At 47.9% G+C, this 27,357-nt stretch overlaps 1 protein-coding gene and 1 long non-coding RNA gene across 2 annotated transcripts in view; one reads left to right on the forward strand and one right to left on the reverse strand.

Annotated features, from left to right (window-relative positions):
• Positions 1 to 1,735, forward strand: part of trabd2b (TraB domain containing 2B) — a 36,111-nt gene extending 34,376 nt beyond the window's left edge. The window contains exons 6-7 of the mRNA XM_029146506.3: positions 625 to 939; positions 1,017 to 1,735. Coding sequence (XP_029002339.1) covers positions 625 to 939; positions 1,017 to 1,254 — 553 coding nt within the window. The 3' untranslated portion in view covers positions 1,255 to 1,735. The remainder of the gene's footprint in view (positions 1 to 624; positions 940 to 1,016) is intronic.
• The window catches only part of LOC114853293 (uncharacterized), a 58,705-nt gene that overhangs the window by 9,349 nt on the left and 21,999 nt on the right, over positions 1 to 27,357 (reverse strand). The window contains exon 2 of the long non-coding RNA XR_003785531.2: positions 19,423 to 19,544. This is a non-coding gene — a long non-coding RNA (uncharacterized LOC114853293). The remainder of the gene's footprint in view (positions 1 to 19,422; positions 19,545 to 27,357) is intronic.

Below are 27,357 nucleotides of genomic sequence, written 5' to 3' on the forward strand. Positions count from 1 at the left end.
AAGACCATCACATTCATAACAGCGCGGCAGCATGAGTTATGCATGAGCAGTGCAAATTATGACTGGGGTCGGTCCTACCACCCGTCACGTCATACTGGTAGCAGGACATCCCAGTCTGACAGTCAGCGAGTGACGACCCAGCGCTTCCTTCTGCGTCGGGTGAACAGCGGGCGCTTGGATGCTCCACGCAGTCACATGTGCGTCACGCGGCTGTAGAAAGTATGAGTGATGAGCGGAGGTAAGAGGAGTTGGAGGAGAAGCAGGGGATTCTGGGTGGTCTGCTTCAAGCATGGCCGCAGGACTTACAGCTTCCTCCAGTGCTGCGCGCTGTGTATTTCTACCACTCACTACATCATTTATAGAGCAGGGAGTCCAATGTGGTATTAACGTCCTTGATTGAAGGTGAAGTAAGTGGAGAGCGATGGACCGGCCAGAAACCACAAACAATAACATTTACTGGCAGCAATTTGGAAAAATTAGAGAAGTGAAACAGCCTTGAGAAATGCACTAATGCTTATTTTTCAAGTCAGCTGGTCGCAGGGGATTTATAGGAATGTAAAAGTAATTAATGGCTTGGTTTTTAATTAGCCCGCGTCGTCGCCGCGCTTCTTTTTCCTTCCCCAGAAATAAAGCAGCTGAGGAGCCTGCAGTCGGACCCGGCGAGGACGGACCCGGCGAGGACGGACCCGGCGAGGACGGACCCGGCCCCACGGCCCCTCCCGCCGCCTGGCCCACCGGCCCGCCGGAGCCGGAGCTGGAGGCGGGGGAGGCGGGGGAGGCGGGGAGCGACCTCCAGGAGGAGGAGCTGCCCCACATGCTGCTCCCCGACAGCCTGAGCCAGCTGGAGGAGTTCGGCCGGCACAAGAGGCCCCGCAAGGCCCCCCACGGTCACGGGAGGCCGCGGCTCTTCAGCGACCTGTGGGTGCGCATCGGGGACAGGTGAGACGTCAGGCGCGTAGACTTAAAGGTCCGACTGACAACGGAGACATACCTGACGGTGTCTTTGCTCTGTCCAGCACCTCCGCACCACCCAATATACGGATAATCAACGGCTACGTGACGGTGGAGCCTCCGCTGACCCATCAGGAGCAGCGCAGGCGGACGGAGACGCAGGCCGGCGAGCGGCGGCCCACCCCCCCCTCCTCCAGCCAGAAGCCCACCTCCGCTCAACCCGCCTCGGCCCGCGGTGCACGCTGCCTGTGCTGCCTCCTGGCCTGGGCCTTGTCACACGTGCTCCTGCTCCCCACCTGCTGACCACGAGACGGGCGTGACCTCTGAGGAGGCTGTCGGCCTGGACCACACGGAGGCCAAGGAAAACCTCAGTGTGTGGAATAAGCTCTGAGCCACGGAACAAACACTGACTGGATTGTGTTGGACTGTAAACAGCAGAGTGCTCAGACCCCATGAAAGTATTATGATATAATAACAGACACCTAGCACAAAGAAGACCTGTATTTCTGTTGGAGTTTTCCACCTAATGGAAATTGTAATTTTGTATAGAATGTGACTGACCCTAATACAAATACTAGAACATACTAATAACAGTTATAAGTCTGTGAGAACCGAGTTCATGTATGCAGTCGAGCAGTGCTGTGTTGAGGTGGAGCACCTGGTTCCACTTTGTAAATTGTGCATTTTGTTCATAAAGAAATATTGTATATTTATTATTTCTGGAAGAAAGAATATATTTTCTTGCATTTTGAAGATAAATGAATAAATAAAACCTGAAAACTAATGCTGTGGATCATGACTTTCACACAGTTAATGGTCTGCACTGATGTCGGCCTTTCACATTACTGCACACAAAGGCTTTCACGCTGCTGCTCATTTATGAGGAAACAAAAAGGCAAAGACACTTCCACATGTTACAGGACTGGGATTAAAAGCAGTGGTCCCACAGGAGAGCTACTTGATGCTGCCTATGCAAAAATAGCAAGCAGATGCAGAATGAGCATAATTCTATACTGTACATACACATGCAAAAATAATTTAATGGAAAAATAACTCAAATGATTAGTGCATTAATGATGTTGTTAATACTGGGAAACACAAAGCATAGTTGATGTTAAGCTGCCACCTGCTGGCTGTAGCTGAGAGAACATACACATGACAGGGGGTCACGTGTATTAGCTATGAGGCTAAAGGCGGTGATGGCATGTCAGTACAACAGGTCACAAGGTCAATCACTATAAAGGCTTCACAAAGATGTTGAAATCTAGGGTTAAGACATCATCTGCTCATTTAAATTAGTTAATTACAGTGTCAGTGACCTGCTGCTGAATCTTGGCTCAGAGCTCCCAGGGACATGGTTGTATGTTTGTTTAGTAACACAAACTATACATTCATGTATGAATTTAAATTCTGTGTTAGAAAAACAGCACTTACACGTATATACACCTTCCTTGCAGAGACATTATACCCTTGAAAACTAAGCCCTCAAATGACCCTTTGTAAAGTGGGGATGTTGCTTAAAGTGAGAACCGTCCACCACCAGAGGGCGCTAGAGTCGCGTGTTAGTCTCGGCAGCGACACGAGCCGAAAGAGAACCGCAGACTACGACCTGCTTCAAGGCCTCACAGCCAGCTCCTCTGGAGACATGCACGCAGACAGGCAGGTGCTGCTTGCTGAATCCTGCAGGTTTATTGAAATGAATACAATTGAATTAATCCTTCAATTTGGGCAGTTTCAAATCCAGTCTACTGAAGCTGCTTTTCTGATTTCAGGCCAAACACAAAATTAAAACCAAGAATGGCATTGTATTTTTAGACAAAGAGACAAAAAACTCTTTATATAATTAAATGCTTCTATTTAATTTTAATTCTACCAATTAGTTTTAAGAACTTTTAATGTCATACTTATTGCTCAGATGAGCATTTCGGGCTCCTCTTAAACAGTGAAAAAAGCGTGGCGAGCACATCTTTAAGAACAAACAGCTTCCTCGCCCCTTAAGCCAAGACAGGACAATATTTGCCTTAGCTAGAATACCATTTTCCCTGGGCTTTGGGGTGTTGTTTGAGGGAGCGGGGGCCTTGACAGGGCGCCCTGAGGGCTGACCCTCACTCGCCGGAGGCGCGCTACCAGCTGCATATAAATAAAAGATTACAGTGGAAAATCAATTTCTGAGCAAACTCATTAAAAATGCCCCTCGCCTTAAATGATTCCCATTTCCTCTCATTCAACTTGTTAACGCCTTGCTGTCTGTCCCGCTGACCACCCCACCCCCCCTGCATCTGCACCCCCTCCCTCCAGCCCCCCTCTGCCCTGTTGCTCTCCACCAGTGGTAATTACTTGCACAAGTCATTTTTTGCCCTTTGATTTGCACCGTTTCACAAATGAAGGTTAAGTTTGTTTAACCGTGCTGGATTTGCCAGTCATGTTAAAGCATATAATGTGGCAGGCCCTTGCTTTCTCCACACACCTCCAGCAGCCCGTGACCCCCCCCCCAGCTTTCCTTCCACGTCGGCCTGGACCTCTAGGGAAGGGAGGGGTACTCCAAGGTTAAGGCTTCCCGGGCCTGCAGTGGATCAGGATTCAGACCCATTCACTTGACTGAAAGTGGAGCCGGAAGTTGTTAAAAATCACTTCTGGTTAAAGGATTAAGACTCAGACTGAGGGGAGAGGACGTCGGGGTGATTTGAGCGAGTCCCAGAAATGACAACAACTGACTTGTTAATCTCGCACTAATACACAACAGTAGCGATTCCACAGGCCTCGTCTGTGATCGATGCCTCGCAGGGAGTGAAAGTCACCAGAACCAAGGTGAACATCGATCCACGGCAGCCGGAGCTGTTGAGAGCATTTCAAGTGCGTGGTTGGAAATGTAAAAACTGCAGCGCACACACATGCACGCATGCACACACGCTGAGGACAGATGAGCTGCACCGCGGCCGCTCCGTGCCGGTTCTCTGCTCAAACATGTTTACAGAACAGGTTGTTTTTTTTTTTTTGTTTTTTTTAAATCACTGGATCTGTAATTAGGAGCTGTGGGGAGCTCAGTCTGCCCTCATGTCCTGTGTGGTGAATGTTCACCCCGCGCCGCGCAGGGATGTGACGCTCTGTCTAGCCGAGGGCGGCCATAAAGCTCTGAGAAAACAGCAGTGTGTTTGGTCCGGGCCGACAGCTCCTCCGTGTGATGGCCCCGCTGATAGCGCCGCCGAGCGCCGCCGACCCTCCGCTCATCCCTGTTTGTGCTGGTTCAGACATTACTCTCTCCCATTGTCCCAGTCCCCTTGAAGCCGCGTGCCTTTGAGCCACACTGAGCCCTGTGACCTTGTGCGGCCTCAAGACAAACAGCCGCCCGAGACGCGTCCGACCCCATTATTAGAGCTGGCGTTGACTTCACAAATGAAATGAATCGCATTTATATAAATCAGGTTTGAATCTGGTACACTGCAGTGAAGCTGTTGAGAGACTCGGACCGGCCGTTTGATCATTCATCCCAGAGAACATGACCACTGTTGTTCTTTCCTAAGCAGCCAAGTATCTGCAATTGTGTTGTCAGGGATGCAGCCCCGTGTTTACACAGCCTCCGTCAGCGAAGCTGCAGTAAATACACTCCGCTGGCCGCTGTGTTTCTGCTAATGGAAGATGTCACTCAGCCCAAAGCGCGGCACTTATGTGTTTTACCTCGCGATAGAAGGAGGCTCAGCTGAACCACATCAGCTTTCAAGTTTCTGGGTTCGCTTTCGATCGCAAAAAGTGATAACACGGCGCGTTTGTGCACCGCCCGAGAGGCCGTGGATACGTTGAACAGTCCACCCATACGTTGCAGCAGCGGCCAGAGGCGGACGGGGCGAGCGACAGCGAGGGCAGCGAGGCAGGCACAAAGACGGGAGGAACCAGCGCGTCCTGGACGCGGCGGCGCGGCTGTTGTGCTCCACAGTTTTCTGCCATGATGCACTGCTTTATTATTCTGCACAAGGGGCACTTCACATGCGGAATGGGTTCTCTTTGATATTGACAGCAGCTTGAGGGAGAGAGTGCACTCAAAAACAGGCGCGGGCAAATTTATTCTGGGGGGGAAAAAAACAGATAGTTGTGTACTTCCCTGGCGGCGGCGGCGGCGGGAGCACACGCGAGGAGCCAGGCGCTTTGATGCTGCAGCGGTGACACCACGCACGCTAATGAAATATGCTAATTGCAAGCACATGAAAGCCCTCCTGCATAGAGCCGGAGAAAGGGGATAAAAACAAATATGACTTTACCCAAAGATGCCCACTGTGATTAATTCTCCTTTTCATAAACATATATTTTATGCTGCTCTCCTGCGACAAAGCGCGTGGGCCATCAGTTGACCCGGGAGCTGGCGGGGGAAAGGTCTGCTGATTAAGGAGCCCTTGTTTCCTTTCAGCAGACGACCTCGGGACGGAGGCGTGTGGAAAAAGGAATTCCCCAAAACAGCGCTCGGCCGTCGAGCGTTTACTTTGCAGCGGCAGATATTTCTTCCCTCCGATGAAATTCACCAAAACCAACTGCGCGAGCGCCGACACTTGGCTCCGTCCGACACCTCGGGAGTCCCCGCGGCGGAGGAAACGGCTACTCGCATGTGGGAGGCGAAGCATTTAAGAGTAAGTATTATGTTTAAAGTTGACATAATGGAAATGTGAGGAACACGCCTGCATTCTCCACTCAGGCTCCAACAGCTGGAGATATTGCATCGCACGGAAAAACAAATCAAAGTTCACTAAGGGGAAGGAGCACGGCTGCATAGAACGTCAAATAGCCTGTGATTGAAGGAACACGACTGGGCCCTAATACGTTCAAGGTTTAATAAATAAAATGGTTTATGCTTCATCAGGGAAACGAGGAGGAGGAGAGGAGGGTTCGGAGGAGGCCGTGTGTTTGACCATCAGTGTTTGCTCACGGTCAGTCAGACAGCGCCGCCCTGTCACACACACTTTGCCCGGTGACCTGCTCCCTCTGGGACGGAGCTGGAGGTCAGGGAGAAGGTGGAGGTCAAATGGGCTGCGCTAATAGGAGCGCGTATGTGTGTGCATGCGCGTGTGAATGGGGCGGCGAGGGCCTGAGAGGCTAGCTGGGGCTAAAAGCTAAGGAGACACACACACACACACACACACACACACACACACACACACACACACACACACACACACACACACACACACACACACACACACACACACACACACACACACACACACTTTAAGGTCATAGCACGGGGTGAGAATGTTAAATGGCCAGACTGGGGACATCAAATATTTTCCTACCCATCACTATCAGCAAACCACCTGCCTGGAATGGTGCGTGTGTGCACAGAGGACAGGGTGTCGGAGTTCCATATAGGCTCAGCTGATGAAACCAATGAGCACTGCAGCGTGGCTTTATTAGATCAGACAGACATGCAGACATGCAGACATGCAGACAGACAGACAGACAGACAGACAGACAGAGCGCGTGTGGGCACCACCAGCACACGGGCAGATGGAGGTTCGGGTGCGGCCGCTCAGATGTGAGCTTACCCTCCTCCCCCTGTGTTTCCACCCTCCTCCCCCTGTGTTTCCACCCCCCAGCCCATTTTATCGCTCTCCTCCAGGTGTATCCAGGTAACTCCAAGGCCAAAGCGCTCTTAAAACCACAACAGTCAAGGTAACAGGTAATCGTGGAATGGTCCTTGTAAAAGGGCCTGTTTGCCTTCGCCTAAGCTCCGCCCCCTGTGTCGGACACCCGCGGCGGCGGCGGCGGCTCGTCAGGAAGCAGGAGCTCGTGGACGGAGCCACGTGGCGAGAAGCCGTCGCTCCCTCCTTCATGTCACCGTCTCCTCGGAGGCTGCGTCTTCCTCGGTTCCTCGCCTCGTCTTCACTTTCTCAGTGACATTGGAAGTCTGCCCGTCTTTATCTCCTCGTATTTCTCTGCCTTTTATGAGCAACGCTGGCCCCCTCCCTCGTTTAATGTTTGATTCCAGGCGATAAGAGAAGACAGGGACGAGTCTGACTGCTCCGCTTAATGTGGTCAAAGGGCAGAGGCTGTGGTGGGGAGCGAGGGGCCGGCTGTCAGTCCAAACACGGACTGGACCAGACCGGACGCACGCACACACACACACACACACATGCACGCGCAGCACACACGCACACACGTTTTACTGTATGTACATTTAAACACAAAACATTCCGCCCACTGCATGTAAAGGAGCTTTATGAGTGTGTGTGCACAACCTCTGACACACACACACACACACACACACACACACACACACACACACACACACACACACACACACACACACACACACACACACACACACACACACACTAGATTTTACAGCCACAGTCCACTTGCTCGTCCCAGACCACAGACCCACGCTCTCCTCTGGCTCTTTGTCCACCTTCTCCCTCTCCTTCTCCCCACGTCTCCCTCCTCGCCTCGCTCCAGTTTCACCTGATTTCGTTTCTCTCCCGTCTCTGGCCATTATAAATTCATTGCGCGCTGCCGTGGCTGATTGAAGTGATGCGCTGATTCCTCGGCGCTTCCTGCCTGATGGAGGGTGCTATAGCAAATAGCCCAATGGGTCTGTTTAGATAACACTGACCCCTCGCAAACCGCCGCCGCGGCTGCTGCGAGGGAGCTGTGTGGGACGAGCGGCGATCCCTGAGTGCGTTGGAGGGTGAAAAGGGAGAAAAGGGGCATAAACAAAGGCCAAATGGAAGAAATAGAAAAACAGAGAGAGGCTGAGCTGAAGAAGAGAAGAGATACGGATGTGGGAAAGTGAAGGGGAGATATCTGACGGGCGATGATTTAAAGCGCGTAGTAACTCCCACCTGCCCTCTCCATGAACAAAAGTGTTAGTCATCATCAGGATGAATTGTGAGGGGACACAAGGGCCCGCTTCGCTGGTCCCCCTGATCTGCATTCTGCCCATGGGGTTACCAGGGTAACGAGTACAGTACACCGAGGGGCGAGGGGGGCATGAAGAGGGCACTCACTCTTTTCCTTGGAAATGGATATTCATGCCTTTGTTCTGCAGGGGTTACGATCGCGTTGATTAGGAATAAAAATGTTATTCAAATGTCCCGCCCTCGCTGCCGGCCCCAGGCGCCGCGCGGCTGACCGCGCCTCACCTGGTCATCAGATCACTATTCACAGACCAGTGTTCATTAAAAACGGGGAGATAATGGAAATCACATAATCCTCAGGAGGGGGTGACTGAGGTGGGCAACGGTGTCCTGCTGCATGAGCCCGCTCCTTCGTGTGTGTGTGTGTGTGTGTGTGTTTAAGTGCTTCCTTTATGATGCACATCAGAACACACATGCTCTATCTTTGAGTGAGCATCTGAAAATAATAGTCCTTGGCGTTATGCAACGCTTTGCACACACTGAGGCTGTTTTAAAAGTTACGGGGGGCAATATCGTGGCTCATCTTTGAAAGCTGTGGGCTATAAAACATCATTGTAACTCCATCATGTGACAAGATGTTTTACAATCGCACCATTAAAAGCTATTGGCAGGACATGAGCCATATAGGCTGGAGGAGGGTGCTCTCTCTCTCTCCTGACGCGACACTGAAAACAGGGCATTCCTCGCTGCTAGGAGTGCAGCTGCTCTAAGATAATGTTGTTCTTTAATTAAACTATCTCTGCTGTGCAGTGTAAAGAAGCGGGGGAGAAGGAACGGGGCTGTGGTAACCTCGGACAAATGGCTGAAGACGTGCAAACAATGCTTTGTGAACTGAGAGCAGCGTCGTAGGGGCTTTGTGCGGTTTCTGAGTGGCGTGAGCATAAATAACGTGTGTGTGTGTGTGTGTGTGTGTGTGTGTGTCCACACTTTCCAGACCTTTCGCCAATTAAAACAACCCGTCACTGAGTCAAAATATGGAACTGACTCTTGCAATCACAGTTATGAATCAACCATCAGAACCTCATTACAGGAATCAGGTAACAGCAGTTTCACTTTTACAAGATTAGAGCCTGAAATTAGATATTGTCCCATTTACAACGCACACCTGACCCAACACACACAGAGGCCTCTGCACACTGGCAAATAAACACAGGCATAAATAGGAATAGTTGAATAAGGTAGTATTAAAAAGGTGATTCAGAAATATTTTTTTCCAGAAAGTGTTTCTCTTGTATTCAGTGTGTATTAAATCTGCTGCTCACCACTATGTATTTTTCATTATAGCCACAAAGTTTCTCTAGATTTAATTTAATTGAAGCTTAAATTCTGTTGTAAAAATGAATTGTCGTGAAGGCTCGTGCTGATGCGCTGGCTTCGTTTTCCAGAGGGAAAGACGCAGCCTCGTGTTATTTTTACGGTGAGGTTCTTTTGGACCGTCAGCGTGATGGCCTGACACCGGAGCCCAGTAATCTGACCCGCCTACATCTCCCAGCTCCAGGAGCGGTGGTTCTGGCCGGCTACTGGAGGAATAACCCCGCCGTCTCCGTGTTGATCCGTGTCCTGCGGTTTCGTCCGACCGCCTGACAGGAAGCTGGCGCGCGCACCGCAGTCCGGTTCCGCCTGGGACACAAGCGGGCCCGGACGGATACGGGACCACCGCGAGCGGAGCGGAGCTGTGGGTCACCGTTGACGGGCTCCGGGTCGGGGAAGCTCTGCAGTTCGTCGTGCGGTCGCCAGGAGGAGGTGTGAATGAAGGACGGGCCGCGCTCCTCCGCAACGCGGACACAATAATAAAAAAAAAAAAACTTCACGGACTTGGAATTACCTCCAGTGAGAAATTGAGAAAATCCGTCCGTAAAATTAATCATAATATGAAGAGGGGGTTTTATTTAACGAAAAAATGCAGCGAGAAAAATGTCACTCATGATTCAAGATCTTCCATTCGGCCTGAAAGAGACTTCAGGCCAATTGTCCTGCTGGTCACCTCACTTGATAGAATGCAAATGCGGAGGTCTATGGGGCCCGGTGCGGGAAAGCCATTGATTTGGGGTGAATACAGTGGCTACTCTCAGGCCCTTCACAGTTATTAGGACTAATGGAGAAACATAAAATAGTTCGAGGGAGCGAGAAGCAGCAGATCCGCACGAAGGCTCCAAATAGCTGGCCGCTCCACAGGCCTCTCGGAGAGTTTGGCTTGCAATTTGCATTCCTTTGTGTGACAACTTGTAATCCTCCCCTCGGCGTGCCAAGAAACACACAACAGATTTATTGTCCCAGTCAACAAATCGTTTAGGTCGTCCCAAACCTATTACTGCATAATGCAGCGGGAGCCCCCGGCCCCATGCGCCGCCTCGTCTCGACCACCGGAGACTCGCATCACGCGCGGACTGGTGTGCGACCGGGTCGCCCCTCACCCCCCCCCCCCCCCCCCCCCCCCACCGCTTTGTTGGCCTCCCCGCTCCATTCAGCCGCGCCGCCGCCGCTGCTGCTGCCGCTCGCACCTTCCCCGAGCAGCGTGGGAGGTTGGGAGGGACAGAAACCATGTCTGAGCCTCAGACAGTTTGGTGTCGGTGCAGCGGAGCTAAACGGACATGAGGTTTTCACCGCTGCAGGCCCACACAGGCTGCGCTGACAGTTCACACGTTTCACGTGCAAGATTGCGCACGTTGCAGCGGAGCAATTAGCAGAGACGGACTCCAAATAAATACAAATAACAAAAAACACAATTTCTCTGCAGCCCAACAGTGCACTTGTCCATTTTTCATAAAACGCTGTCCCCAATATGAGATTTATTCCCTCCTACAGTTAATTCTGTCTTTATTTTATTTTTATTCCCACTATAGTTTCCATTTTCAAATGCGGGCAGGATTTAAATCATTACACGTCACATTGTTTTCGGACAATATGACCTAGATGACAGCTGCTTGGTCCTGTTATTACATTTGATGGAGCGCAACCACATCCTCACGTGTGCGCAGGGAAACCAGAACGCCGCTGTATTTTCGCTAGTCTGGGACAGGCGTGGACCGACTGCTGTTTGTTTGTTGTGGGAGACGGTCGCACGCGCACACGCGCACGCACACAGACAGACAAACACGTTTTTGTACACGTATTTGTGTGCGAGAAATATTTGGGACTCGGCTGAATTGAGCTACTGGGCTGAAATAAACTGGAGTGGATTCATAGGAGCTGAACTGGGACTAACAGACTGATAATAAAAAGGGTGAGAGGGGCTGCAGCCCATCTGTGTGTCTCGGCCTCGCACCGCAGGACTCAAACGCGAGGTCAGGCCCAGACAGAAAGGGAGAAGGGGGAAGATCTCTCCCCCACCAGTCATATTCCCACAAACACAACGGGCCTTTGATTCGTTTGTTTGGACACACACATTCATGTCTAATTGTTGTTTTTCTTTTTCAGCGTACCCCACAAGGCGCACATGCATCACGCAGGACAGGCAGCGCATATGGCATCGGTCCTCCTCCAAAACCACACTAAACAGCCCTGCGCACGGCCAGCGTTTCCCATTGCATGCAGAGCAGCGGGCTCCGGCTTGCGGCCCAACAAGCGTCATTCTTTCTTGATGGAGATCAACATAGCTATAATTATAACGGAAGTCGGTGTCCGTTTTAGCATCGGTGTAGAAGAAGTTAGTTTCTTAACAAATGATCATTTTAAGGAATAAAACTATGCAGTGTTTTTGCTAAATGGGAGCTGGATTGTTTCCGTTTGTTCTGGACAAAAAGTTAAACTTCCCAAACACGGGGAACTGACCGAGCTCTTATTTCTAATGAGACGTGAGGAGATGGGACCTGCGTGGCTGCACAGAGCAGCCGCCCGCATTCAGTATTTATCGTGCCAACGAAGACGACCTGACACCATTTAGGCCAACGGCGCATTTCAGGGTCCAGCAGAGGCGGGACGGCGCTCTTTTTTAATTCCATAATCCCTCCTTATACTCGTTTAGACGTCACTCATTTTAAAACATAAAAAGCACATTATGCAGGTGAAAGAAGGGGTTAAGAAAATAATTCTTCAGCATTGTAGCAAGCGCACAACGGCATGAAAACGGAACCAAACAAAGCTGAAACACATGTTCTTCATTTCCATACAGTTAGTGACGCTGGTGTGTACTCAATGAATCATAGACCGCTGAGTAACATCATCCATTACATAATTTATAGTCTTAACGAAATGAACGTTTGGAACCACGATTAGCCTGAAATTTCACATTTAAAGAATGTCAATCAGCCCATCGATTAATTTGAAAAAAAAAAGACTATTTACAATTAATTCCAGTAAGTGATTATTTAATTTTGAGGTAATTATTTAATTATATGATTGCATTAAACATCTGCAACTATTTACAGCAAGAAATAACAATAAAAGGCAGTACTGATAATAATATTACTGTTAATGAGAATAATTTGGGTCGTTAATGTTGTCGCTTTTAACGCGTTGTTCTTGTTGCTGCATCAGGACAACATCAAAGAAAATAGATCCCTACAGCCAACACATTTAACAAATGTTTTACATTTATCACAACGAGCGACATCACGCTGCAGCGCAGCTCCACCGAAGTGGCGTCCTGGTATTAATTTATTTTGTCAAATTGAATTTTCTGGCGGAGCGCGTCAAGGCCAATGAAGCCGGGCTTGGGGAAGGATGTTTGCAGTTGTGCTTGGCAAAGGAAACTGGCCCAACATACCACGACCCGCGTTTCAAAGACTGCTCCATACTAAAATTCAATTTAAACTTTTAGTATTGATAGGATTTCAACAACATGATAAAAGTTGCTATATACCATAGTCTCTACGGCTTTCTGGGACAGCTTATAAGCTACACATGTCTTGTATATAAAATTATTTATAAGTTCAACTGATACATAAATGAACATCTGAATATGAGGTGAACAAAGCATCAGAAGATCGGAACGAAAGCGTCTTTATTGGTAGAAAGCGACGGCCCTAATTAGCTGCACCTCCTTCCAGGCAAACGTGAGGCCGGAATGACCTCAGAGACGCGCGTCTCGTCTGGATACGTTCGTCTGGCCGCGCGGCTGCTCGCACACATGCCCTTGGTTAGGTCGTCTCCTTTTGCGAGACGTCCCACAGATTCTGCGCGTAACCCAATCTGTCGCCAATCAATACTCTGCCCAGAGCCTATTGAATAAATACATTATTCAATTATTTGGTGTGCGACCCGTTCTCGCCTCACAGAGGAAATCAAAGGCAGAATTGGAAAAGATCTGACATAATCCGTGTTGTGCCACAGAACGTTTCAAAAAGGAAATTAATGCAGAAGGAATTTATAGGCCCACTTTCTGGCACCAACCTCTAACACTGTATCCCACATAAATGTGCAAAGTTAGACTATCACAACAGGAATAATGAGTCCGACCCAGAGAAGCAGGTGTTTGTTCTTGTTTGTTGGAGGGTCTTTTAGGGGTCTGAGCAGAGACCCGGGCCCTATTCTGCAGCCCTGCTCCAACTCTCCCCTCTCCTGGACAGCCTGCTGCTCTGCCCCCACCCCCCCTCCTCCCCCAGCCCCGGATCAAAGCTGGCCTCTCTGCCACAGCCGCCCATCAGGGGGCTCCTCACCCTCACCTACAACAACACTGCCTGCTGGGCGTCGCTCTCTGATGCACACACATGGGTGCAAAGACACAGGGGCAAATCCAGGAACCCACACACAGATCAAGCCCCCCCCAAAGCTCATTTTATTATTATTCTCTAAGGGAACAGCGAGCAGGATGGGACCTGAGCTGCGGCGTAAACCTTTGCACGTGTGCACGAACGGGTTTCTCTGGGTCTTCGGTTCACGCATTCGCGCAGGTTCCTGTGCGTTGTGTTGCCGAGTGAAGGAGACAGGGAATGCTGTCCAGAGTACCTGCTGTGCCTTAACTGAGCAAACATATTATGCTTTGGGAGCTGCATTCTCCACATACAAACAGACACCAGAGCAAACAAGCTGCACATCTTGCTTACATATGTACAACTGAACTTATTCCCACCTGTGAGCTTTTATCCAAAGGCCCGATGCCCAACTTACTTCCTCTTCTGTGCTTGACCTCAAAACTCCTCTCATTTGGCGTGTGTACCCCAATTATAGACACTTTGGTCTGGCTTCCAGAGGCACTGAGAGAATTCCACGGCGGAATTTTTATGAACCTCTACATATTACTCATCGCCGCGGCAAACGTTTGTTGACGGCTCCCCTTTGTCCTTTTTGGTGGCGAGTTGTTGGTTTCTCTTTGAAAGTCCACCGCTCTCCGCCAGAACTGGAAGTAATCCTGTTGAAACATCTGGTGATGACTCAGGCTCCATATCAGATACACATCACATGTGATTCATTATCCTGAGGTTGGTCTGTCCCAGGCAAATTGGACTTTGTATATTTTCAAACAGTCCCATACATATACATGGGACCCGGCTGTGATGACACATCGGCCCGATGAAAGTGTTTCCAGTGTTTGTGCCCCAGTTCAAAGGGGCTGATGGTTACCTCCACTGGTGCTGTGACACAGGAAGCACCTTGGGCCAATCCTCTCCACCTTCACCTGCAGCCCCCTTCTCCACAACACGGGGGTCGATTAACTAATTAAGTGCCAATTAAAGCATTTAGTGCTTCCCGAAGGTCGCGAGGTACCGGATACGGCGTGCAGCAAGTGGCCACGAGACTGAACTGGAACAAATTCAAAAGCGTTTCCTTTCCTTGAATGCAGTGACGTAGAAGACGGTTGGCCACTGCGGGGCAGAATGATGTCAGTATGTTTAACAGGGTGTCATTGTGTGGTCAGAAAAGAAAACATGCAGCCTTTAAAAGCCCCTCTGGCTTTTAACAAACTACCAAGGGACAAAAGCTAACTTTGATGTGAATGTACCAAATCGCCAGATAAACAATTATCTCAGTGTTACAGCAAAAATGAAAGAGTTCACTCAAAATTCATACATCAACTAGCATTTCTGCATTGTGTGCCACATAAATACAAAATAAACTGGTCCTATAAGCTTTTGTAATTGTGGAAAAAAAAATCTACACATTGAAAATCCATAATCACGACATGGGCCGTGTTTTTTGTGATCAAGTTCAAAGCCCCCTTTGATCCTTCCTTCTTCACCATCACATCCACCCTTTCATGCATTCGTCCCTGTCTCTGTTCAGTTAGCATCCATGCATCCTGGTCTTTATCAGCTCTTCATACAGTAATAACTTTGCGTCTGTGATGTGAAAGTGGTGGCGCACAGGCAGTTTGTGTCATCATAATTAGCAGAGATGAATCAGGGCTAACTAAACCTCAGTCGACCTTAAGCTGAAGGGGCAAAGTGCGGTAAAAAACATAAAAGGTGATATCCACACCTCCTGAGAGGCTGAGGGGCAAACACACAAGTAGCAGAGCGTGTCCATGTAAAGCTTAAATGTCTCCCTTGTAGATTTGAGGTCAGTTTGTTCTCGGTTTACTCACTTTAAGATGTAATTTGAAGCTGCAATGCATTAAGGCATAACATACACTTGAACCCGAACCTGAATCGCTCGCATACGGGTTACTGCAGTCATTTTATGGCCATTTTAAATGTTTCTTCTTAAAATCTACTTAATAATTTGACTTAGGGGTGAATTCAAGTTTGCAAAGGTGATACCGCCCTGTGGAGAACAGTTTCCTGTTTGCAGGATTCAGGTTCAAATCCCACCCGTTACCTATACGTCCCTCGGAGCCGCCGTGATCCGCCTTTGCTCCCGTGCCTTGGCCTCCGCTCGCTCCCCGTAGGCCCCGTTATTGGACGTTTTTCCTGCACATTTAGGACCAACAGGCTGTGACCCCCCCCAATCGCACCGTGTTTACGCAGGCGAGGCGCCATCTCCCTTCCAGCAGGTTCACACGGAGTTCTGCGGTTTCGGCTTCGCGAGTGACGGCTGTGTCAAGGAATCACATCGTTGTGACACAGCACGGTGGGTAGCGAGGAGCGGCACCGCTGCATGAAGCCCATCCGCAGGGGCGGACGGGCAGCTTCACAGGAGCCCGGTCGCAGGAATGCGAATGGAGAAGGAGCCAGAAATGGGCAAGAAAACAAAGGTTGTCTGAGAGCGAAGGGACCCAATGATGCAATTCTTGCTGAGCGAGTCCGTTAAGCTTTAGGACGTATAGACAGGGATAATTAATGTGAGGTGAAAGTTTTCATAACCTCTGTGGCTTCCAAGGCATTGGCACAAGTGTTATGTGAAACAAGAGGCGATGGTGAAAAGACACCACAGTGACAGTCCACTGGGGGGGGGGGGGGGGGGGGGTTTAAGGCAACTGTTACACATTACTCTCCTGTGAGGCTGAGGATTCCTGCATCCTACGGCACCAGCCCACAGTTCACACAAGTGAACATCCAAGGAATGCTGTCAGCAAATGCTCCTTGAGCGCCTTCAGCGCTGAGAGGGACCGTGAGCAATGGTGCCGTGAGGAATTTCAGATATCTCAGGCAATCTTTCACTTTCCTCCTAGCGAAGGAATTTTAGCGTGCACGGTTTTGTGAGCATTCAACATCTGAGGCACATTTATCAACTCACTATCCTGAATCAGCGTCGCCATTAAACTGAAAACAAGCGCCGGTCCTTCTGTTCGAGACGCAGCGATACAGCAGGTCGCAGGTTAACACTTAAACCAGCAGCCGCTTATGAAATATTACTCTCCAGCCTCCAACTCCACTCTCTCCGTCTCTCATCTCGCCTTCGCTGAATGTTTCTTCTGGCACTCAGCTCCCCTGTCTATGTGCATCAACAAACACAAGAGGAGGAACCAGCAACTGTATTAACAGATGGCCAGAGTCAATAAAACAGGCACAAATCAAGTGCTGGACACATCTGTTGTACGCAGAGTCGGGCTAATCTTTGTGTGGCTCGACGGGAGTGATGGAATCACAGCAGCTCGGCCAGATTAGTGGGGACGGGGCAGATCACCCAGGGGACCGCGGGCTGATTTGTAACGGATCGCAGCATAGAGATAAAGCGTTTTACGTTTTAGCCAAATAAGTCAGAGTGTCACTAAGACCAAGAAATACATGTGCTAAAATCTGTCCATTTAGGAAAATATTTACTGAGACCTTCTTAACCAACTGTGTCTTTTACTAGATCTAATTAAAAAAACAACAGCACTGATCACAGGGTGGTGATATGGTTGAAATCTATCTCCAATCTCAATGTATTTTATGTTGTTGTATTTCCACAATGAATAGGTTGGAAACTAATCTGAGCTGCTTCTAGCTGACCCAAAGAGTGAAGTACTTGGCTGCTTCATAAAAGCATCAACTGACATTTCTATACCACTCCACCATAAATAAAATATTTAAACAAATGAAATTATATTCAATTTTCATATATTACCATAAACTGTGTGCATATACTGTATATACATATATAAATAAAAACGAGATTGTTTTTAATAAATATTAACAAGCTAAGGAAGTAATTATGTTGTATTTTTACATTGTTATTCTTCAGTTGCTGACCTGCCCACCCAGTATTCTCTTATGTCAATGGAAAGTCAAACATTACCAGTGAGCTTAAACTGGGAATAAGCCATTATAGAAATGCCAGCAGTTGAGAGCTGTGATGGAGCACAGGGAGCCTGTTGCTGCCAGTGATTAGAGGCTAGGTTGGGCCTGTCCAATGCAAATCCTCCATTTTCATAAAACATATCAAACAATAATGTACAGCAAAAGCGGGATATTAGTGAGTTGGCTGAAAAATAATGAACGCTGGGAAAAAAAGCAGGAAACATCAAACAGATGTAATCAGATGAGGTCGATAAGCATTCAGGCTCAGTTAATTCCCAGCAAATTATCTAATCCAGATGTTGCACTCTTAGTGTAAACACAGTGCCCTGCAGAATCATAAAACAAATAAGCATGAAAAAGGTTTAAAGTTTCAAACACAGCCTAACCCTGGACCAAGACCTTTCCACTAAAAAAAAAAAAAAGAAAAAAATCCACTCCACACACTCCCTCTCTGCTGCAGGAAAATGTAAATATGGTAATATTTAGCACGTGTTTTAAAACAGATCGGTTTTCTCAAGTAGAGAGAAGCACAGAGAGAGAGAGAGAAGCAGTCAGGGAGAAAGAAGTGAAAAAAGTGGCCCACACACGATAGAAGGCCTCCCCAGATTCGTGTGTGCGTTCCAGTCTGTGCGATGTGGACAGGCTGCGGCTTCCTCTGTTTGCACACAGTTCCACCAAGAGCTCCGGCCCAGTGCTGATGGCCCTGATGCACTTCAGTGCGCCAAACTGGATCTGTCACACTGTGAGTCTAGAGAGTCAACAACAACTTAACAATATGAAAACACCACTCCAACGGCTCATATCAGTCATCCGTGTCGCCGCCATTTTTTCACGGGGAGAAAATAAGAGGCGGAAGGTAACGCGGCGAGGACGAGAGACAGGGAGAGAGAGAGAGAGAGAGAGAGAGAGAGCGAGAAAGCGAGAGAGCGGAGGGAGGAGCCGAAATGGAAACATGCTGGACATATGGATGTGTTTAAGGACCACCAGGGAAGGGAAACTTGTGCATTTTCGCATAAACCCTGATAAACTCCAAATATGTAATTACACGGGGTTTAGGGCTTGTCTGTTGCCGATTCATTCAGGAATTTCTGGTTACGTCTTTCTGAGAGTTCGGGTGTAGCAGGGCTCTTTATCGTTCTCAAGTGGCGGATCTGCTCGGCTTTAGTGCGACCGAGCCCGACACACACACACACACACACACACACACACACACACACACACACACACACACACACACACACACACACACACACACACACACACACACACACACACACACACACACACACACACACACACACACTCCTAGGGTCCTAGACTAGGGTCCTGCACCGTGAGAGTGCCATTGTTTCCGCTCCCATTTAACAAGGCTGTGGGTGAAAGAAGAAAGTGGTCAAAAGAAATAGCTTCAATGGCATTTAGGGAAAAAGTAAAGCAGCGGGGCCCTTGTAAAGTACACGCGGCATGTTTAAAGATTTCATCACGTCACAATATTTATAGTTCGTCGATTCCCTGTCGGTGTTTGTAGCCAATTTGTTGTGCTCCAATAAATAGACGGGCCTATTTATCAGCAGACCACATGGCAGCCATTTCTGGCGCCTAACTAGAGGCAGATGTGTTTTGTATATGTTTTCGCATGCAGGTTTGATGCGCTGACAGGCCGAGACGGACGGCCGAGATGCACAGCGCCTGTCCCGTGCGCGTCGGCTCTGATTAGACCGTGGAAAACCCAAACATGCCTCTCTGACCGTCCCTGGGCCGTATTTGTCTTCCCGTGACAAAGCTCTTTGATTCACACCCGGGGGCCGCGTCGCCGCGAGCGCGACACGCACCGAGGGAGCGTGCACCTTCTTCGGCCGCCTGTGAGGCCCGTGCACGCGTGTAATGTCTGCCCTCCAGTGTAAACACAAACTGCAACCAGCGTGTGTACGTTCAAGTGTCTATTTCTTTGTATTTCCTCATGTTGCATGTGTGTGTGTGTGTGTGTGTGTGTGTGTGTGTGTGTGTGTGTGTGTCTGAGTGTTGCCAATTACCCCAGCTATAAATACAAGATCCCCATCCGTCACCGAGTTTCTGGGTGGCTGCAGCGCCGCCATAATTGGTTTCAGATGGTCACACAGATCTTTCTCTCTGTGCTGCATAACCATCACGCCGCCTGTGTGTGAGAGAAAGCCGCGGGGGGGAGAGAGCGAGCGGGAGAGAGAGAGGGGAAAAAAAGATGAGTGACAGGAGTGAATAAATACAGAGTGAGCACAGGAATAAACAAGCAGACAGTAAATTTTTTTTTTTTGGTTCCGAAATTCTCCTCAGCCTGTGAGTGGTGAGCTGGGAGGGGAAGACGAATTGAAGTTGTTAACTCAATAAGTGCTCATGGTTTTGTAACTGGTGTTTTCATTTTGATGTGATTTATTAAAATCAGATGAAGTTTGGAAGGATGAGTATTTGGGTTAGTTGTGCTATAAATGTTGACATATTCGTTTTCCATTATGTATGCATGTGGATTTTCAAAATAGAATATTCCATTTATACTAGGATGACATTGAATATGTTTAATAGCATTACTGTAAACTACAGTTAAATAAAATTGGGTCGCTATTAAGCCTCAACAACTCAACTTTAATAGTAAAATAACAATAATCATTTAGTATATACTGAGTGTTTATTGGGTGTGATGTTCCTCAAGGGTTTAGTTAAACTAGGCTTAAGTGCTGCCTCCCTATCTGGCCCCATGGGGACACCTGATCAATGGGCATATTACCAATACATTAGCAGACCGGACCTATTGATCAACACAGAGGACACTGTGACTTGGTGACAGCTGCCAAGTTGCCCAGTCTGTAAAGGATTAGAGTGTAATCAAAGGCCACTAAAGCCCCTAAATTTAAAGTGTGGGTTGAGAGAAGCAGGTCGTGAGACCAGGAAAGAGCCTGAAACAGCTGGCTTCACCTCTTATTTTCATTTAAGAGAGTTTATTCATCAACAGCCTCCACTTTCAGTCATTTTGATGACACTGGCGTATATTTAGTTACAGCTGCACCTGTTTAATGTTTGCACTACTGCTTTGCTCTACAGGCCAAATTAAAAAAGAGGGGAAATGACCTTCATTAGGAACCTTGCCGCTCACCCGTTTCCACCCGTCCAAACAAGCAGCAGTGCGCATGCGCGCTGGCCGCGGCTACCTGCTTTCACCACGCTCGTGGGAAAGTAGCTGAGAGGAGCTGCGTTTTTTCTTTTTTTTCTGGTTCGTGTTAATGTGGAGGCGGCTCAACCAATTATTACACACATCTCTACTCGGCCAAGCCAAGAGCCTGCGGACACACAGGAATCCTCCGCCGCTATAAATCCATTAAATCCCTCTCATTAGCGCACGAGCCTCTCGCTGCGAGGCGGGAGGCAGAGCGGGGGCGCGTGCTGCTTTTCGCGCCGGGCACGGGTTCCTCCGCAGCGCGTCGCCCCGAGTGACTCACTTTGTTGACAATAACAACAGCAACACGCCGGGACAAGATACGCAACGCTGTCATGGCTGGAGCAGGAGGCTGTCATAGCTCAGCGATAAGTGTGCTTAAGTCAAATAAATAAATTTAAAAAGCATTACGACACGCTGACACTTAGATGCTGCGCCTTAAAATCAATTAAAAAAAGCACCTCGGGGAAAAAGCAGCTTTTCAGGCATTATCAAAAGATTCACACTTTTCAAATGAATCTACACTAGTAGAAATTTTTTATCAAGTTATTATTGACTAATCAAGACAATTTTCTGAAAAAACGCACATTTATTTCTTTTAATTTTTAACTTTATTTGGTTAATAAAACGGTTAATAAAATGTCGTGTTCTACAAGTCAGGATTTTTTTGTAAAATCTTCATGCATTCTAGATCAATGTAGTCAAAGCTTATGACTGAACACTGGATTTTAACATTTTACATAATGCAGGAAAAATAACTTTAGTAAAGAATAGTTCTGCTACTGGTCATGTGACAGACGGTCGGATTAAAGCTGGACACCGGCAGGCACTCATCTATTCATTCCTCTACACCTGTTTCCCAGCATACGTTACAAGAATAGGATGGTCTTTACAATCAGATAAACAAAAGTATTTATTGTCATAACCAGCATTTAACTCTAAAGCTATTTGAGAATTTGAGAACAATGTTCTATTTCTTCTAATAAAAGATAATACATTATTTTTTTTTTGTTTTATTTGTTAACTGGCAAGTGAGAGAGAAAGACGAAATGACAAAGCACACTTTTTACTACACATTTACCGCAATTCAAAGTATCCAACAGGACGTGCTGTATTTTGAATAGGAAAATACACAGTGTAGCCCCGAACGTGATTTATACACGGCCCCATAACTCACTGTGACATTTTCAACTGTGTCAGCTGAATCCTGTTTTTCACGGTGTACTCCACACTCTCTGTCAACGGGTGATACATCTGTGTCAGAGGGGATTAAGACGTCACAGCCATGCGCGTTCGCCCCGAGAACCGATATTTGGACTTTTGTATTCGACGGCCGGACGAGACGAGGAGGGGAAGGGGTCGAACGCGAGAAGCAGCGGGGAGTTCAAGGGGAGAGGACGGTGAGAGGAGGAAAAGCCGTGCATGAGCAGAAAGAGCGAGCTGGAAGATGGGCTCAGAGATGGAAGTGAAAAGGAGCAAATCGGGAGGTGAAGGAGAGGACAGCAGGCACTCACCAGGAGGAGCGCCAGGAGGGGAGCGGAGGCCACGGCGTGGAGAGCGGGCCCTTGTGTAAATGGAGATGTACTAAACCTCTGCTAACCTGGATCGCCCAAGATAAAATATTTATATATGCTATTGTGTGACCGAGCGCTGGGCCGAGCACAGCCTTAATTTGTTTTTCTCCAGGGTAAATTAATTCCCTCCCCGTCATCAGCAGCGTGAACCCGTGATGATTACTGCCTGGTCCCTTCCTCCGGCCCCTCCTGCAACAAGCACTTGAGAGATTTTAATGTCCACCTTACGATTGGGCTTCATCCGCTCCATACATTTCCATAGATGAAAGGTGAAGCCGAGACGCCTGAGGGAGATGAAGGCCGAGCTCCTCCTCCTCCTCCCCCACGCGCCTTTTCTTTCTTAACCCTCGTCTCATTTAACCTTATGGCGAAAACAATTTAAAACAACATAGTCGGCGTCGAGGCACAGCTGACTCGTCAAGTGCGAGTGTTTGCCCTTTAAATGCAGCTCCCAATATTCTGCCAAAAGGGGCATTTATATGGAAAAAAAAAATCATGTTTACACGTATGCACTGTACATCACAGCGTCTCGCATGGCATCAACAGGGCAGCGGGTGGAGGCAGGAGCATCTGTGTATGCTAACCATATGTAAAACACATAGTCAAAGGGCGTACAGTGTGAGCCACATTTGGAGCCTGGGGCAGATTGACACTGATTGTCATGCTATTACAGGCAAATAGCAACACTTGCTCCGCAGTCGACAGGGCATAATCATGTGTGACTAACGGCGATGGAGAGAGCGCTACAAAGGGAAGGCGAGATGCTGGAGGTGCAGGCTCTTTGTCTCCGCTGCCAGCCTCCTTGTCTCTGAGTAGCCTGGAGGGGTGAAGCGAGCAGCAGATGATAAAAAGATGGAAGCCACTCAAAGTTCAAGGCAGAGATGCCCTTTCATCTAGTTCAAGACAAGCATATCAGCTTCTGCGTGTACATTACTGTGAACTACCAATCTTTGCTTCCTACATAAGGGACAGGGCCGGGAGAAGTGGAGATGTGGTGGTACAACTAACCCCTGCATAAAACCCATGTCTTTGTACTTTGGAGCTTTGGCTTTTGGAAGAAGTCAGAAATAATAGTGCACTGTTGTAACTTCAGCCCTGTCTCCTGGAAATTGTCCATAATTTCCAACAGCAATTCCATTTTTACATAGTGACAGCATGAGCCACAAGGTTGAGGCTAAAGCACGATACCTATGAAACGACCACATACATCACTGAGTTTATTACATGTAGCAAGTTATATATTTTCATTTAAGCTCGTCAAGCATCCTCACGCGAGCAGTCGTGCCGGCGAGGATTCGGCCTCACGAGTTACTCACACTGGCCACCAGCAACTCCTTCAGCCAGTCAGCCACCGCAGCGAGAAAATTACCAGCGTTAAGCCCAATTTCCTCTCATACAGCAAATAAGTACAGGGCCAATGTTAAGAGCTGTTTTGATGCTGCTACATGCACCAGAACCACAACTGGAACTGATGCACAATTAACCTTAACTGTAATTAACCCCAGCCAGCGCTGGCGCTGAATTGTTACCGGAGAAGTATTGTTGTTCTCTTTTCCCCGGCCTGATCAAAGGCCCAGAGAAGCTAATTTAATCCCTCAGAAGAAATGTTATTTTTGCTCAGAGTAATGTCCCATCTTTTGATCTTTCAGACAGCCACTGGGCTTCACCTGATCATCAGTCAGGAGCAAGTCGTCCAGCGGGCCGAGCACTGAGCCGCGCAGCCAGTAGTCAGACAGGACGCAGAGCTGAGAGAAACAGCCCCAGCGTATGCATTACGGCCTTACAGCGGAGCAGCAGCCGGTGCTTTAATGAACGTAACCCGAGCTCCCCGTTAAACAAACAGGCCAAACCTGTGAAGAGAACCTCCACATCTCTCATTAAAGCCGCCAGGACCTACAGTTTGGGCCAGACTCCATCACCGCTTTCCACTTCTTTAATCTTTCAATTATAGTTACTGTTGCTTTTCTGCTTATTTTCATAAGGAAACATTAGAAGTGGCTGCTGATGGACTTTAGCCTTTGTGAGAATTCGGATGAATGACCTAAGTGATTCATTGTGACACGGATACGGAAGGAAAGAGCTGTGATATAAAGATCACAGATAAACGATATGCACTCTTTAACGTCGTCTTCCGACCTTTTAACTCGGCTCATATCAACTTTGCTGCCTCCAGCTGGACTAAAATGTTCACCGTGGTTTCCAGTAGAGGTCATTGCAGAGTTTTGACACCTTTTATAAAGCGTAGCATAACCAGCTTCTCCTTCTAGTATGATATTCTACACTTCATAATAACCTGGTAGTTTAGTGTTTAAGGACTGAAGACTGACTGACTGAAGGACATGTGATCACCCGAAGGCCCATGACTTGAAACGGAAAAGTAGGGCCCATCCTCTCATCATCACCCACCCCTTACTGTGCGCTTTGCTCCAGCTGCCTATCAAAAGCTAATATCCTCAAATTCGATGCTGGTGTTGTCCTTTGAAATGAGAAAGAATCTGTGTCTAATGCAATAAGCCAAACCTGGCTGCTGTGAACTCTAACCTCCCTCCCCTGATCTCCATCTCCACAACTGGTCCGCGCTGCTGAGACCAAAAAGGGAGAGCAGGATTTAGAGAGTTACAGTACAAACGCCTGCGTCTCCCCTCCCTTTCCCACTGCACAATTCCCCTCAGCCCAGCATCAATTTCTCTTTCTCCCGCCATCGATCGTGCCCCCACACCTTCCTGTTTTAAGCCGCAGTCATTTTTAAATACAGTAACACAATCTTAGGGAAAGCTGATATAATCTTTTCTAAACTATAAAAGTCAGTCACCCAGAGAAACATCTGCATGGTCAAATTTAAAACAAACTGTCAGGGAGTCCGGTGTCCCCATAAAGAGGGAGCGGAGAATGAGACGAGGTGGGGGTAGAGGAGAGAGGGGCGAAAGGTGGAAAACACGCAGAGACGGAATGATTTTTAGGAGGGAGTTTTAGTGCTTTCCACTTGGCCTCAACTTAAACACGGGCCTCCCTGAGGCCATCCGGATGCTTGCAGGGTAAAGCCAACACACCCCCGGTGCTACCAGTCTTTTTTTATAGCTCTTAGAATTACAAAGTCATTGTCTCTATTTTCCAGTGTGTTGACACCTGAGACAGCTAAGCACGTAAAAGTCATTATGGCTGATGTCTTAACGGGCAGACATCAGCACCAACTTCATTTAGATCTGCCTTTGTAGTGGTCAGTGGTTCAAAGTGTATTCAGTTTAAAAGTATCAGTAATTAGTAGGTAATCCGAGCTACACTAAACATTTAATTAATTAGTTCATTATACATCCTTACCAATGTACTAATATAAATACCACCATGTTTATGTAGTGGAGCATAATGGTTGGAGATTATCTCCCCTGAATGCTCAGAGGAAACAGAAGCCATAAGCTGCTTCTTCATCATCATCTTGTGAATATGTAAAATGTGTTATTTTGGAATGTAGATTGCCTAAAGTACAGGATGTGTGGAAGAACAGTTCCAAAGTTTAAAACAGGAACTTTCAGTGATACGTGTCATTCATTCTCCTGGAGCAACCACCCGACTGTAAAAAACTGGAAATGGGAATCGACGTATTGTTATTCATCTCAAGCTTCAAATGTAAACGGGCCTCTACAGAAGGCATTATCCTGGAGTGAGTATAGCTAAACAATCCAACACACTTCAGCCCAATTCCCATGGGTTTTACGTTAGAATGCCACTGAAGTAGACATTGAACAGGAGGGCACAGTGCCTGCTCTGCTCTGCCCCGTCTGTTTTGAGCTGAGTGTTGGATTGATTTAATTGATTTAATGGGAGAGCATGGAGTCACAGCGGGAGATGGGGAACACAGAATGCTTTAGGGAAGTCAAGTGTGTTGCACTACCTCAACTCGATCTTAGACGGCCGTGTCAGCCGGCAGAAACCGCAGAGAGTGATGATACATGATGGCAGACACAAGTATGCACGAGCAGAGAAAGCCTCGCACATGAATCTCTCTCTTATATATAAACACACACAAATTCACACGCACTTGTTCCCAGACCAGAACACCATGCTCCCTGTTAATGGTTTGAATAACACCCAGAGTGGCATGATAAAGCCTCAGCGACATGCCTGCATTTGTGTGTGTATTCACGCACGGCATAAGGGAGACAGTGGCAGCAGCCGGTGCTAATGCCACCCTGAATGGTGTGTCTAATTACTTGGCCCAGAGATAGCTTTTAGCTAAATCACCCGCCTTCTGAAGAGCCTGTATCAACAGTGACAAGAGCCTGGACAATTACATTAGCCCTCTCTCCATCTACCGGGTCCAGCACTAACAATAAGTGTGATTTGCAGCCGCTTCATTGTTGTCACCCTTCTCTCCATGACAATGATGTTGTCCCTGCTGGAGAGAAGAGAAGGATGGAGAGTCAGTGAGCGGCCAGGAACAGCGGTCAGATCAAAAAATGTAGAAAAGAGGGCAATATATGAAGAGAGAAACGGGGAGGGAGAGAGCTGTAAGCAGAGTTGTGTTAATGTGATCTCCGATTGTGTGTTTGGCTTCACACATGATGCATACACACATAGACAGCAGCCATCCACAGAACAGATGTGCTATTAAAAGCTCTGAGTCACATCAGAGTCAAAGCAGAATTTTAAAATAATCCTAATTTAAGTAAAAGGTACATCAAGGCCAAGTGAATGTTTTACGTCCTTTTCCGTTTGGCATTTCACACCACCAGTGTTTCTCATTTTGTCCACACAAAGTACAATTGATTGCAATATCCAACAGGGACCAACTACAGTGTCTGAAGATCGGAGCACAGGAAGGCGCAAAGTTAGAAAGTTTGGGGTCAGAAGATGACCTTTGAACTCTCAACCATGTCAAAAGAAGCTTGAGCAGTGAGGAGAAAATGGGAATATCTCAATGCCTCAGAGACACTAAACATCAGCGGGACGTTGAGCAGAGAGGCAGAAAGTCACTGTTGGAAAAGGTGGAAAACCGTAATCATCATTTCATGATTTACTGTAACGACACTTACTGTACATTTATTAGCAGGTGTGATATGACACTACAAAAACAATCCAAAAGCTTAAACCCCACTAACAAAAGTAGGTTTAAGCTCATGACCGTTTAAGGATCAGAAAACAGAACAAGGCATGAGAAAGACGTCACATGGATGTGTCTGAAGTCAGGGGCTGATTTCTATAGAAGCTTTGCA

The sequence above is a fragment of the Betta splendens genome, chromosome 4, assembly GCF_900634795.4.
Source record: "Betta splendens chromosome 4, fBetSpl5.4, whole genome shotgun sequence".
Classification (NCBI taxonomy): domain Eukaryota; kingdom Metazoa; phylum Chordata; class Actinopteri; order Anabantiformes; family Osphronemidae; genus Betta; species Betta splendens.